The sequence below is a fragment of the Chiloscyllium plagiosum genome, chromosome 16, assembly GCF_004010195.1.
Source record: "Chiloscyllium plagiosum isolate BGI_BamShark_2017 chromosome 16, ASM401019v2, whole genome shotgun sequence".
Classification (NCBI taxonomy): domain Eukaryota; kingdom Metazoa; phylum Chordata; class Chondrichthyes; order Orectolobiformes; family Hemiscylliidae; genus Chiloscyllium; species Chiloscyllium plagiosum.
Window position 1 is genome coordinate 31823530 of NC_057725.1, and position 13766 is coordinate 31837295.

The 13766-nt window shown below is 40.2% G+C and overlaps 1 protein-coding gene across 1 annotated transcript in view; it reads right to left on the reverse strand.

Annotated features, from left to right (window-relative positions):
- Positions 1-1264: 1264 nt before the first annotated feature.
- Positions 1265-13766, reverse strand: part of cdhr5b (cadherin-related family member 5b) — a 66790-nt gene continuing 54288 nt past the window's right edge. Inside the window, exons 15-18 of the mRNA XM_043706407.1 lie at positions 12831-13088; positions 7713-7970; positions 5047-5219; positions 1265-1774 (exon numbers count right to left, since the gene is read on the reverse strand). Coding sequence (XP_043562342.1) covers positions 1265-1774; positions 5047-5219; positions 7713-7970; positions 12831-13088 — 1199 coding nt within the window. The remainder of the gene's footprint in view (positions 1775-5046; positions 5220-7712; positions 7971-12830; positions 13089-13766) is intronic.

A 13766-nucleotide genomic window follows, 5' to 3' on the forward strand; every position in this document is an offset into this window, starting at 1 on the left:
AGTAAGACGTGATGGTCTGGTCGTTACTACATTGTTGGCTGTGGGAACTTGCTGCGTGCAAATTGGTTACTGTGTTTTCTCGATTACTTCATTGTAACATTGTAAAGGTTCTACAGGAAGGAATTTTTAAAGTAGGAAAACAGAATGTTGATGATAGAGGAAACAGAGTTGGGATGACTAGGTCTTGTTCAGAGTGAGGAGAGGGCATTCATTCTTAATAAGACTAAGGAGTGGGCTGAGGGAAAATGTCAGAGCACGGAATTCGTAGCAAAGGGAATGGTTGAGATGCAGACCACCACTACATCTTTCAAATGAGAAACAAGGCAAATCTTTGGATGCAGAATTACATAAAGTCAGAGGGAGAAAGCAGGGTATATTGGGATTAGTCTGGGATTGATACAGTGCAATGTCGTGAGCATGGGCAATGGAATTACTTTAGGATTGTTATAGGGCTATGCAGTAACACACCTCGGTTCTTCCAACAACACCTTCCAAATCCTCAATCTCTACCAGCTATAAGAACAATGGTAAAAGATACATGGAACACTACCACCTACAAGATCCCTACTAAATCATTCACCAACTTGAAACTATATCACTGTCAATCAGTTCAAATCCTGGATCTCCCTTCCTCATTCTTGTTTATCAATTAATTGTCAATTAGGGATGGGCGATAAAGTCACTGACATCCTGTGAACAAAAGAGAATGGTCTGGTAGCATTTGTGGAGAGAGGACTAGAGATGAAGTTTTGAGTTGAATGACATTTTCAGAGTAGTAGGATTATTTTGGGTTTGATACTGGTCTGCGAAGAACTTGAGACAATGAGATTTGTTTGGGGTTGATGCAAGGCTATGGGCAACGAGATCAGTTTGGAAATTCACTGCAACTCATCAGTAGATATTGTGAAACTTTTATGTGCAGAATTTGCTTTTTTAAAAATTACACTTCAGATCTTTTGAAATATGGATTTAATGGAAATGGAAGATAATCATTATTCTTGTGAGTTTAAATTGGAGACAGTGCCACTTTTATTGAATGTTTGAGTGAAGAGAGTTATGGGTAAAATGTAGACACATGTGGGCACCTTGATTATACAATGTAGATGGGCTTGCTCTTGGCAGCATGTTCTTTAAGATGCCTACAGTGTTCCACAGATACCAGCTCTGGGGCACTTCTAAACATCCTGGAAAAAGCAACCCATACTGTGCATTAATTTATAAAAATTTCTTATTTTCTGCTTTTGTGAGTAAGCTGTTGATGGATCTAAAGGGTGATAGAATCTTCATCATCTGACTTCAGTTTTAACACAGACCCATCTTTGTTCCTGTTGTCAGGATCAAGGTCACTTTCCTCTCCCTCTTCTCCATCATCATGCCTCTCTATTACATGTTCTTCATTTGCTTCTGGCTCGATATCTTCCTTAAACCAGACGGCTTTGTAGCCTTCATCCGACTTCCTCTCCTTGGTGAGAATGGATTTCACCTCTGTGTCATTCTCAATCTCTTCTGGGGAGTGCTGCACTTTGTCATTTTCCTGGACTGTGGAATAACTTTGGGACATGGTGGCAGATTGGATTTCTGAAGATCCTGTTGGTTTGCTGTTTTCCATTGGTGGATCGAGGATAGTAGCCAGCCCAGCAGATTCGAAGATGGGAGGATTCTTCCACCTTGGCCAACTTGATTTTTTGGTCCCCTCAGATTTTGCTTCCTCCAAATATCCTTCATTTTCAAATTGCAGCTTGTCACTGTGTGATGTAATTGAACCTCTGGAAAACTGCAATGGAGAAAAGAGTTCTTGTAATTACCTAATTCCATTTATTGGTAAAGAGTGAGGGCAGGGTCAATTATACACATCAATAGTCTATAAAGAATACTTTTGTGATAGTATAACTGTTAGATCTCTATTAACATTCAAGATTATTCTTATTGTGACTGACAAACAATTAAGGAGTGGGGAAGGAAAGCACCACACTATAGATCCCTTAAAGGACTGTGAAAGCTGGAGGCCAGTTGGAATTTTCTAATTTCAGATTGATAATTTTTGGGCTAAGATTATTGCATAAAATGAAGCAAATGTGGGTAAATTTAGTTCAGTTCAGAGAGCAACTATGACCTTATGGAGTAGTTGAACAGGTTTGAGGGGGTGACTTATCTCCTCCTGCCACCTTGAGTGACATAGTGGTGAGGTAGAACTGGTAGAACAAGATACCATGATGTCACTCTGGGCAAATATGTAGGTGTGGATGAAGTGAAAGTGAAAAGAGAATTATTCAAGAATTGTTATAGCGCATCCCTCCCAGGGCCAGCCCATTGTAGACTTCCACAAGACCAAGAAAAGGCCATTTAGCTCAACATATTGGTGTCAGTTTTTTGAAGTAACTATGCAGTTAGTCTTACTCCACTATGCATTCCCTATAGTTCTACCTCACTTTCACTATCAAGTTGTCTGCTTCTCTTTTGAGAGTTGTTATGGAACTTGCTTCTACTGCCATTATAGGCAATGGATTCCAGGTCACAACCATCCACTGTGTAAGCAAACTACTTTGTTATTTTTTTAATTCACTCATAGCAGGTGAGTGTCTCTGGCTGGGCCAGCATTTATTGCCTATTCCTAGTTTCCAACAATGCTGTGGGTGTAGAATTATACATAGGCCAGGCCACGTAAGAATGGCAGATTTCCTTCCCTAAAAGACATTAGTAAACCAGATGTTTTTTTTCTAACTGTTGGCAATATTTCATAGTTATCATCAGACCCTGAATTCCAGATTCTATACTGAATTCAAATTCCACCATCTGTCAAGGTGGGATTTGAACCCAGGCCTCTAGAATGTTAGAATGATAATAGGAATGCATAGTGGAGTAAAACTAACTGCGTAGTTACTTCAAAAAACTGACGCCAATATGTTGAGCCAAATGACCTTTCATTGGTCTTCTGGAACTCTACAATGGGCTGGCCCTGAGAGAGATGCGCTGTAACAATTCTTGAATAATTCTCATTACAGTTTCACTTCTCCCTACCCTACCTCCCAGTAACATTCTGGTAATTCGGTGCTGCCACAGGGATTAGTGCTGGGGCCACAGATATTTATTATATATATTAATGACTTGGATGAGAAAAGTAAGAGTAGCCAAATTTGCAGAGGACTCAACAATAAATGAAAAAATAAGTGGTGAGGATGACACAAAGTGTCTGTAGAGGGGCACAGGTTAAGTGAGTGGCAGATTGCATTATGTGGTAAAATGTAAGATTACGCATGGTGGCAGAAGGATTAGAGGATTAAATATTATATAAATGAGAAAGACTATAGAAAGCTATGATACCAAAGAATTTGTAAGTCCTTGTGCATAAATCACTAAAAAGCTAGCATCCAATTTCAGCAGGTATAGGGAAGGCAAATAGAATATTGCCATTTATTTCCAAGAAAATGAAGTATAAAAATAGGGAGCTCTTTTGAAAACTGTACAAGATATTCATCAGACCACAGCTGGAATATTGTGACCAATTTTGCACCCCTATCTAAGGAAAGATATACTTACATTTAAAGCAGTCCAGAGAAGTTCATTACACTAATCCACCACATGGGCAGACTGTCTTATGAGGAGAGACTGAATAGGTTGGGCATGTTCTCATTGGAGTTTAGCAGAATGAGAGGCAATCTTATTAGAAAATATAAAAATCTTCGAGAACTTGACAGACTAGATGTGAAAAAGTTGATCCCACTTGTGGGAAAACATCTAGGACCAAGGAACATAATCTCAGAATAAGTGCTTGCCCAGTTATGATGGAGATAAGGAAGAATTTTTCTCTGAAGTAGTGAATCTGTGAAATTCTTTACCACAGAGAGTTGTCAAGGCTGGATCATTAAGTAAATTCAAGGTTGAGATGGACAGACGGCTTGGATGAATATATGTTTGCTCAATTTGCTCATGATACTGAGATAGGTAGGAATGTGAAGAGGACATAAATAGATATGGATAGATTAAGTGAGTGGGCAAAACTTTAGCAGATGGAGTATTTCGTAGGCAACTGTAAACTTTGGCGGATGAATGGAAAAGCACCATATCTTATACAAGGACAGAGATTGACAGAGATATCTGGGAGTCCTGGTACAAGAATCACAATACGTTAGTACATGGTTGCAGCAAGTGATTAGGAAGACATATAGAATATTGTGTTTATTGATACAGGAATTGACTATAAAAGTTGGGATATTTTGCTACAGTTGTATTGAGCATTGGTGAGGCCACATCTGGAGCACTGTTTAAAGTTTTGGTCTTTTTAGCTAAGAAAGGATATAGATGCACTTCACTAATATTTTTTGAAGAGGAGGATTATCCTATGACGAAAGGTTGAATAGGTTGGGCCCCTTTCCAGTATAGTTTCCAAGAATGAGACGTGATCTTACTGAAACACATAAGATCTTAAGATGACTTGATAGGATGGATGCTAAAAGGATGTTTCCCTTCGTGGGAGAAACAAAGACTAGAGAACCTGATTTAATTAAGACTGAGAAAAGAAGGAATTTCTTTCTCTCAAAGGATAGTGAGATTTATTTGGTACTGTCTTCAGAAAACAGCAGAGGTGGAATTATTAAATACCTTTAAGGCAGAGATAGATAGATTGATTAATGACCGCTAAGGAAGTGAAAAGTTATTGATAGTAGATGGGAAAGTGGAGTTAAGGCCACAATCCAATCAATCAATCATTATATTATAGAGGGGCCAAATGGCCTTAATTCAATGCTTGTTCCAGTTATTTTAGATTGTCTCTCTTCATTCTCCTTAGTAAAATATATCAGTTCACCTCTTTCTGCACTGAATTGCATTTGTTTCAGCAAGCCTTTAATCACTTTCCTTGTTTTTTTACCATATATCTGAGTTTTGGGTCATCAATAGACTTTGAAATGATACCCAAGAAGTTTTTAGATATAAAATTCTATCATATCCCACTCTTCATCTGGGACAAGCTTTTTCAAGGTTTGTCTAACCAGGCAGATAGGTTTCTCTGTTCAGGTACCTCAGGGTTCAGCCACTCACAATTTTTACCTTATTCACTGATCCGTCCTGTAGTTTTTCCCATTCCATTTTCCCTCTATGGATTTTGTGGAGAAGAATTCCAATGATGATGAAACAAATAATGAGCAATATGGCTAATGGAACTCCAAGAGCTGCCATGTGTTTGGCTTCATACTTCAGCCTTGGGTTTACTGCTGGTGAGCCTGGAAAACAGCATTTTATTGAAACAAATGGCACATTGAATCTCTGTGATATCAATTATCAAAAAAAAATTCTTATTGAATACTATGGATGCAGAAACAGCATAAACTTTGAGCTTGTTAACCCAATCTAGAAATATATCTAATTTAGAACTATTACCCTTGTATCCAATCAGTCCACATATTCACCCCTCTTCATACCCACCTCCAGTTGCACAACCCATAATAACTTGTATTTATTTTATACAATTAATTAGTAAACATGGTAACATAGATGATAGGAATAGGCCGTTCAATATGATCACGGCTGATCATCCAACTTAGTACCCCATTCTCACTTTCTCCCCATACCCTTTGATCCCTTTAGCCCTAAGACTATCACCTGATGAAGGAACATCACTCCGAAAGCTAGTGTGCTTCCAATTAAACCTGTTGGACTACCTGGTGTTGTGTGATTTTTAACTTTGTACACCCCAGTCCAACACCAGCATCTCCGAATCACAAGCCCTAAGAACGATATCTAATTTCTTCTTTAAAACATTCAATGGCTTCAGGGTAAAAACATGCCAAGGTGAGTCATAAGAGTTTATTGAATCAAAACTATCGTCACGAGCCATTTAAGAAGACGTTAGACAGAATGTTGCAGAAATGACGGAGACCTTAGCCATTGGTGAGATCCCCATGTTGTATTTTTACGAGAAGGTCCATTATGTCTTATTCTTCTCAGACACTCAAGAGGCCAATGGTGAACCTTCTTCCCAGGAATTAAGGAGCTTGGAGGGATGTGGTGGGGGTGGGGGCAGAAGTCCTACCCAATGAGCTGTTGGCCAATCGGAGGCTACCTCCACAGTGGCACAATGCCACAAAGTCGTGCAGACTGCTTCCAGCACTGCTGCCATCTGAGTCCTTGAATCATGGAGTGATGGGAGATAAGGGATGCATGAAGAGGCCCTGTGTGGCAAAGGAGATTAGCAGCAAGCAGCAACCCCCACATATGTTCTTAGTTGACAATGGGAGAGAAAGGCGGTCCAATGGACTTCTCACCAAGAATTTCAAGCCCTGATGAAGGGCTTTTGCCTGAAACGTCGATTTTCCCACTCCTCAGATGCTGCCTGACCTGCAGTACTTTTCCAGCACCACTCTAATCTAGACACATATATTTTAGCAAAGCCTGCCCAACATATTGCATCAGTCAACATCACACATCTCACATTCTATTCGGTACCTTATGATATTACATAAAACTCTCAATGGAGCTTCTGTGTGAAGAATCCAGGACTGGACAGCCCCCAGCCCCTGATTGCCATCCCACCTTCTCTCACCTACGGTCATGGGTGCCTGGATCTCTGGCAGGTGCAATGTCACCAGCAGCCCTGCTCCTACTGGTGCTGTAGTGATGAATAACCTCTGATTAGCCAGCATCACTTGGTAGGCTGGACTCCCCTTCCCCAAAAACCACCCCTTCTTTGACTGTGGTGGTCATAGGAGGAGGGCCTGCTCTCTCACTCCACCTGATGAAGGGACTGCACTCCGACAGCTTGTGAGATTTCGAATAAACGTGTTGGACTATAACCCGGTTTTGTGTGACTTCTGACATGAGGAGGATGCAGGGGAGCCTTAGGGAAGGGCAGGGGAGTGATTTTCAATAGGACCCGCTTCCCAATGACAGGATCCATCAACCACAAAGTACCTGATAATGAGGACATACCCTCTCCTGTGAAGAGTTTCCTGAATAGCTTTCTAAGGATAAAGGAATGCTGTGTGTGTCGTGTTAATGTATGAATTTAGAGCAGGAATAGACTAATCAAACTTCTGTAAACTGCTCTGCCACAAATGAATCTCGCTGAATGGTGGGGGCTCAGTTTTAATGGGCATTAATTGGTTCATTAATGAACCTGACTGTCAGTAGTATCTGGGAATTCTGTGTTGGAGTGTTGCCTTTTGACTTAATCGGGGAGGCTTTTCCACAGCTAGGAGACTGATATCTGGCATTTCCTGTAGCTAGCTGGGTCCCAGAACAATTCCCTCTGCAATAGGCAGTATTTAATCTAGCCCCATGTTTCTGTAATAACGTTAGACTGAACCCATTCAGCTCTACTTGTACCATTCAATTTGCTTCTCTTGTTACAAACAATTCTGCATTTGATAAAAATCCTTTAGTTTTTTTTTTCAAATTTCCTCCTGATCTAACCTTATTCATTGGTCAAGTTGCAATTAAACTTATCATTAGTTCTTATTACAAACCATTTAAATTTACACAAATTTACTGCTCTGTGGCCTTGACCTTTCCCTTCACGCTGATAAGTCTCCCCTCAGTTTAAGTTCTCCTTTCTTTATAATTCAAAACCCTAGCTCCTGCCCATTATTTGAATTGCCAAGACACCAGCCCCAGCTAAGTTTAAGTGAAGCCCATCTGAACAGTACAGCGTGATCATGGGGATGAGTAAGTGACAGTGACTGTGTGAGAGTGACGTGATGTAAGACCAGCTGGCTTACTTGTTGTTCCGGGTCCATCGGGTGGTTTCCTGGATGGAGTTATTGACCCTGGAGGCTCAGGATTATTTGTTGTTATTGATCCAGAGACCTGAGGTTTTGTGCTTGTTGGTCCGGGTCCAGCTGGCTTTGTTGTTGTGGATCCTTGGGGGGTTCCAGGAGGGACTTTTGATGGACTGGTTGGCCCAGTCCCAGGAGGTTTAGTTGGTGGTTTAGGTGTTCCATTTCCATGGGGTGTGGTCGTTTTCACAGTTGTTGTTGCTGGGTTAGAAATGAGCTCATTTTAGTTGCCTGAAACAAATACTGAAACAGCTAGTGTCCAATTGCAGCAAGACCTGGGATAACATCCAGACTTGACTAAAAATTGGCAAGCAACACCCATTTCCCAAAAATGGCAGGTAATGACTATCACCAACAAGACAGAATCTAATTATCTCCTCTTAACATTCCATACCATGACCATCACTGAATCTCCTAATACTAACTCTCTGGTGGTTACCATTGACCGGAAACTAAACTGCCATCTAAAGAAAAACAGAAATTGCAGGAAAATCTCAGCAGGTCTGGCAGCATTGTGGAAAGAAATCAGAATTACCATTTTGGGTCCAGTGACCCACCTTCAGAACAGTAAATACCATCTAAATACTATGGCTATAAGAGCAGGTCAGAGGCTAGGAATTCCACAATGACTGACCTTCTATATCAGTAATGCCTGTCCACCATCTGCAAGGCACAAGTTAGGAGTGTGAATGAATACATTTGCGTAGTGGATGCAGCTTCTACAACATTCAAGAAGCTTTACACCATCTAGAACAAAACAGGCCACTTCACTGGCTGCCAATCCACCTCATTAAATGTTCATTCCATTCACCACTGACACTTCAGCAGCAATGTGTATAATATACACATAGATGTAGTGCATTAACTCACCAAAGCTGTTTTATTAATACCTCTACCACCTAGAAGGACAGGGGCCATGGGTGCAAGGAAACACTGCTACCTGCAAGTTCCCTCAGGCTGCACACCATCTAAATTTGGAAATATATTGCCAATCTCTCATTGTCGCTGGATGAAATTCTGGAATTTTTTTCCTAACAACACTCTGGGTATTTCTCCCCAAGGACAAAAGCGGTTCAAGATGTGGACGTCCTAAGGGCTATTAGGAAATTTGGATAAATGATTGCCTAACCAGGAATTCCTATTTCCCATGAATGATTATTTAAAAATTGGGATACCTGAGGTAAATGATGATCTTCAGGCCCTGGAGTGGAAGGAGATCTGGCTAATGAACCTTACACCTGTGAACTGCTTGGTCAGGAAGGAGGAAAACCACTTCGGAACCTCTTCAGACTTAATTGTCAGTTTATTGTACATCCATCAGGGCCATAGGTACATTAGCAACACACCAATTATTCATTATAGGATTCGAGGTCAGTTTTAATTCTCTTTCTTATTTTCTCTTTTCCGTTTCTCAGTACCCACATTATTTTCCTTACTTCGTGGACAGCCAGTTACAGATTTGTTTTTCAAAATTTAATGTGGCACAGGTCGGATTGAGTGTATACAAACAGGTTTGGATGTAATATTGGAATCCTGGTGCAGATCTGTGCCTTGTAATTAAGCAGCAGCCTTGAAGCTCAAGACAAACCCATTTCACTGAAAAATTCTTTTCCTTTCCTTAAATGGCAATAATGCTGAAGCTGGTATCACTAACACAAAAGTTACCGCTCATGACGACTAATTATAATGCATTATACAATGGGCATCATATTTGAAATCTAACAAAATATGTCTTTTTTAATTTCTCTGGAAATAAATTGTGAGTGAATTCTTCCTGAAAATATTTACAACCTATGCTACATGTACATTTCCTCAAGTTTCCTTGTAGCTATATAAAACAAAGGGTGAAACTTTTACGGTTGAAACTCTTCACCATTTCTTAACCTTTGGCACTTTATCTGGACATTAAACATCATGGTCAATGTCCAATAGGTGTTGCCAATTTAGATTCATACAAATTGCTCAATATTTTATTGTCAGGCAACAAGGACCTAGTTCAAACAAAACAGTGGAATGTTTTTTAAATGGTTCAGCTGATGATCACTCAAACTGAGACACAGTGCATAGACAGATAAATAATTCCAGTTACAAGGAAGAGAGAGGTTCCCCCAGGAGTACAGGAGGGTTATTAATAAACTGTCAAATTTCCAATAAGCAGCAGTTGGATTTTGAAGGAAACATGAGAAAGAATGAGACGGACTTGCTATGAGAATGAAATCCTGTGGGTACCATGCATTGTGATTCGGTGAGGACAGGAACATTACAGTTCTTTCAAATATAATTTTGATATAAGTTTCAGAGGAAAGATAATGTCAAATAGATGTGATATTAGATTTTATAAATTATCCTCAGGATATGGAATAGCTAACAAACCTCATATATATTGCCCATCCCTAAATGCCTTTGAGAAGTTGTGATTGATTGCCTCTTGAACCACTACAGTTCATGTAGTACCAGTATATCCACTGTGCTATCTAGGAGGGAGTTCAGGATTTTAACCAATGACTGAGGGAATTGCAGTATACCTGTATTTCCAAATCAGGGTAGTATGTGACTTGCAGGGAAACCTGGAATGAATGACATTCACATAATATTATTGTTCTTTCATGGTTTTAATTCTCAGTTGTGAGTTTTTGGACATTATCTTGCCACCTAACTGAGGATTCAAATCCATTCCGGACACTTGAGCAAATAATCCAGCTTGATAGTCCTGGTGCAGACCTGAGGGAGTGCTGCACTGTTGGAGGGACAGTACTGAGGGAACACTGCACTATCAAAGGATCAATATTGAGGGAGCACTCCCTCAATTATAGATAGTTCATCCTGACAGACCACTAAATTGTTGAAGAGTTTTTACTAAAGCAGTGCTGCACGTTTGGAGGATCAGTGATGCAAGGGTGTTGAATTATTTGATAGTCAATGCCAAGTGTGTCCTGTACTCTCAGAAGTGCTGCCATTTGGATGAGAAATTAATCTAAGACATCTTTCGCTGTCCCGCATGAGTGTGAAGAGCTAATCTCACTGCCCTCTCTCTCTCCTCATAGCCCAGTATCAATCCAAAACTAATTCCACTCACACGCTTGCTATAGTCTGAGATCAATCCAATCTAATCCCAATACCTCACTTTTACTCCATAGCACTACAAACTCGTCCATTTAAAACATTTATTCAACTTTCCCTTAAAAGGTACAATTATCCATTTGTTGTGAGAAAGCTTCCTATGCTCTAAATATTACCATGGTAGCAGCACACAAAGAGTCCACGCAACACTTTGAAACTGTTCTGCTTTTCAATTACATAATTGCTGACCTCTTCCATGCATATCCACTTTGCTCCATATCTTTGGATAACAGAGTTTATGGATATTTCATCATGCAACTTATCGTTTCTGGTCATTTAGCGATTAAAAACCATGTCAAAACCTGGATGCATTGTGAACTGTGAGCAGGATGGTGCAAAGATTCTAAGGAGCAGAGACAAGCTGCTGGAATGAGCAGTGAAGTGGCAGACAGCATATGAAACTGAGAAATGTGAATTGATTTGATTTGATTTGGTGGGAAGAATGGAGAAGCAATATAAACAACAGGGATGATTCTAAAGGGGGTGCAGGGATGGAGGCATTGCGAGATATATGTATATGCAAATCACTGGAAGTGGCAGGGTAGGTTGAGCCAGTGTCTAAAGTAGTGTACTGGATCCTGGGCTTTTTAATTGGGGCAAGGTGTACAAAAGCAGATATTTTAGAATAAACCCTTTAAATCACTTCTTCAGCCGTAATGTCCTGATCTAAGCACTGGATATTTGGAAGGATATATGTACATAGGAACATAGAAACAGGAGTAGGCCATTCAGCCCTGGAGCCTGTTCCACCATTAAATGAGATTTGTGGTCTAACACCATGTACCCACCTTTGACTCATATCCCTTAACACCTTTGCTTAACAACAATTTATGTATTTCAGATTTAAAATTAACAACTGACCCTGCATCCACTACCATTTGCAGAAGACAGTTCGAAATATCTACCACCCTTTGCGTATGGAGCTGCTTCCTAACACTTAACGTAAATGGTCTGGCCTTAATTCTCAATCTCTATCACTTAGTTCTAGAATCCACAATTAGTGGAAATCATTTATCTTTATTTTTCCTCTTAATATCTTGAAGACTTCAATCAAATCAACCTCTAAATTCTAGAGATAAATTTGTGTAATTTCTCCTCATATCTAAACTTCAGAAGTCCCATTATTATTCTTGTAAAATTATGTTGTACTCCGTTCATGGCCAATATATCCTTCATATGGTGTGGTGCTCAGATCTGCTAACAGTCCTCCAAGTGTGGTCTAACCAGCGCTTTGTGCAACTGCAGCATAACATCTGCATCTTGTACTCCAGTCCTCTAGATATAAAGACTAGCATTTTCTTAGCTTTCCTGACTATTGTCTGCACCTGTTTGAGACATTTTAAAGATCTGTGCAGCTGAACCCCGAGTGTCTTTGAACATCCATTCTTTGTAACTTCTAGAAAGTATCCTGATCTATCCATTTTCTGCCCAAAATAGATAGCCACACACATATTTACATTGAAATCCACCTGCCACAGTTTTGTCCATTCACTAAATCTATCAACATCCCCTTCTCATTTTCTGCTAACTACATATGCTCTACTGGTACTATGCATTTTGTGTCTTGTTACGAGAAGTTCTAAATTTGATAAAATGCCTTGAATTATTTTCCAAATTTCCTCCTGATTTAATATTATTCATTGCTCAAATTGCAGTTAAACTTATCATTAGTTCTTATTACAAACCATTTAAATTTACACAAATTGTTGCACTGCTCTGTGGCCTTGACCTTTCCCTTCACGCTGATAAATCTCCCCTCAGCTTGAATTCTCCTTTCTTTATAATTCAAAGCCCTAGCTCCGGCCCATTATTTGAATTGCCAAGACACCAGCCGCAGCTAAGTTTAAGTGAAGCCCATCCGAACAGTACAGCGTGATCATGGGGATGAGTAAGTGACAGTGACTGTGTGAGAGTGACATGATGTAAGACCAGCTGGCTTACTTGTTGTTCCGGGTCCATCGGGTGGTTTCCTGGATGGAGTTATTGACCCTGGAGGCTCAGGATTATTTGTTGTTATTAATCCAGAGACCTGAGGTTTTGTGCTTGTTGGTCCGGGTCCAGCTGGCTTTGTTGTTGTGGATCCTTGGGGGGTTCCAGGAGGGACTTTTGATGGACTGGTTGGCCCAGTCCCAGGAGGTTTAGTTGGTGGTTTAGGTGTTCCATTTCCATGGGGTGTGGTCGTTTTCACAGTTGTTGTTGCTGGGTTAGAAATGAGCTCATTTTAGTTGCCTGGAAATCACAGAATCAGGATTCATTTGCGACTCTTCAAATACTGAAACAGCTAGTGTCCAATTGCAGCAAGACCTGGGATAACATCCAGACTTGACTAAAAATTGGCAAGCAACACCCATTTCCCAAAAATGGCAGGTAATGACTATCACCAACAAGACAGAATCTAATTATCTCCTCTTAACATTCCATACCATGACCATCACTGAATCTCCTAATACTAACTCTCTGGTGGTTACCATTGACCGGAAACTAAACTGCCATCTAAAGAAAACAGAAATTGCAGGAAAATCTCAGCAGGTCTGGCAGCATTGTGGAAAGAAATCAGAATTACAATTTTGGGTCCAGTGACCCACCTTCAGAACAGTAAATACCATCTAAATACTATGGCTATAAGAGCAGGTCAGAGGCTAGGAATTCCACAATGACTGACCTTCTATATCAGTAATGCCTGTCCACCATCTGCAAGGCACAAGTTAGGAGTGTGAATGAATACATTTGCGTAGTGGATGCAGCTTCTACAACATTCAAGAAGCTTTACACCATCTAGAACAAAGCAGGCCACTTCACTGGCTGCCAATCCACTTCATTAAATGTTCATTCCCTTCACCACTGACACACTGGCAGCAATGTGTACAAGATGTAATG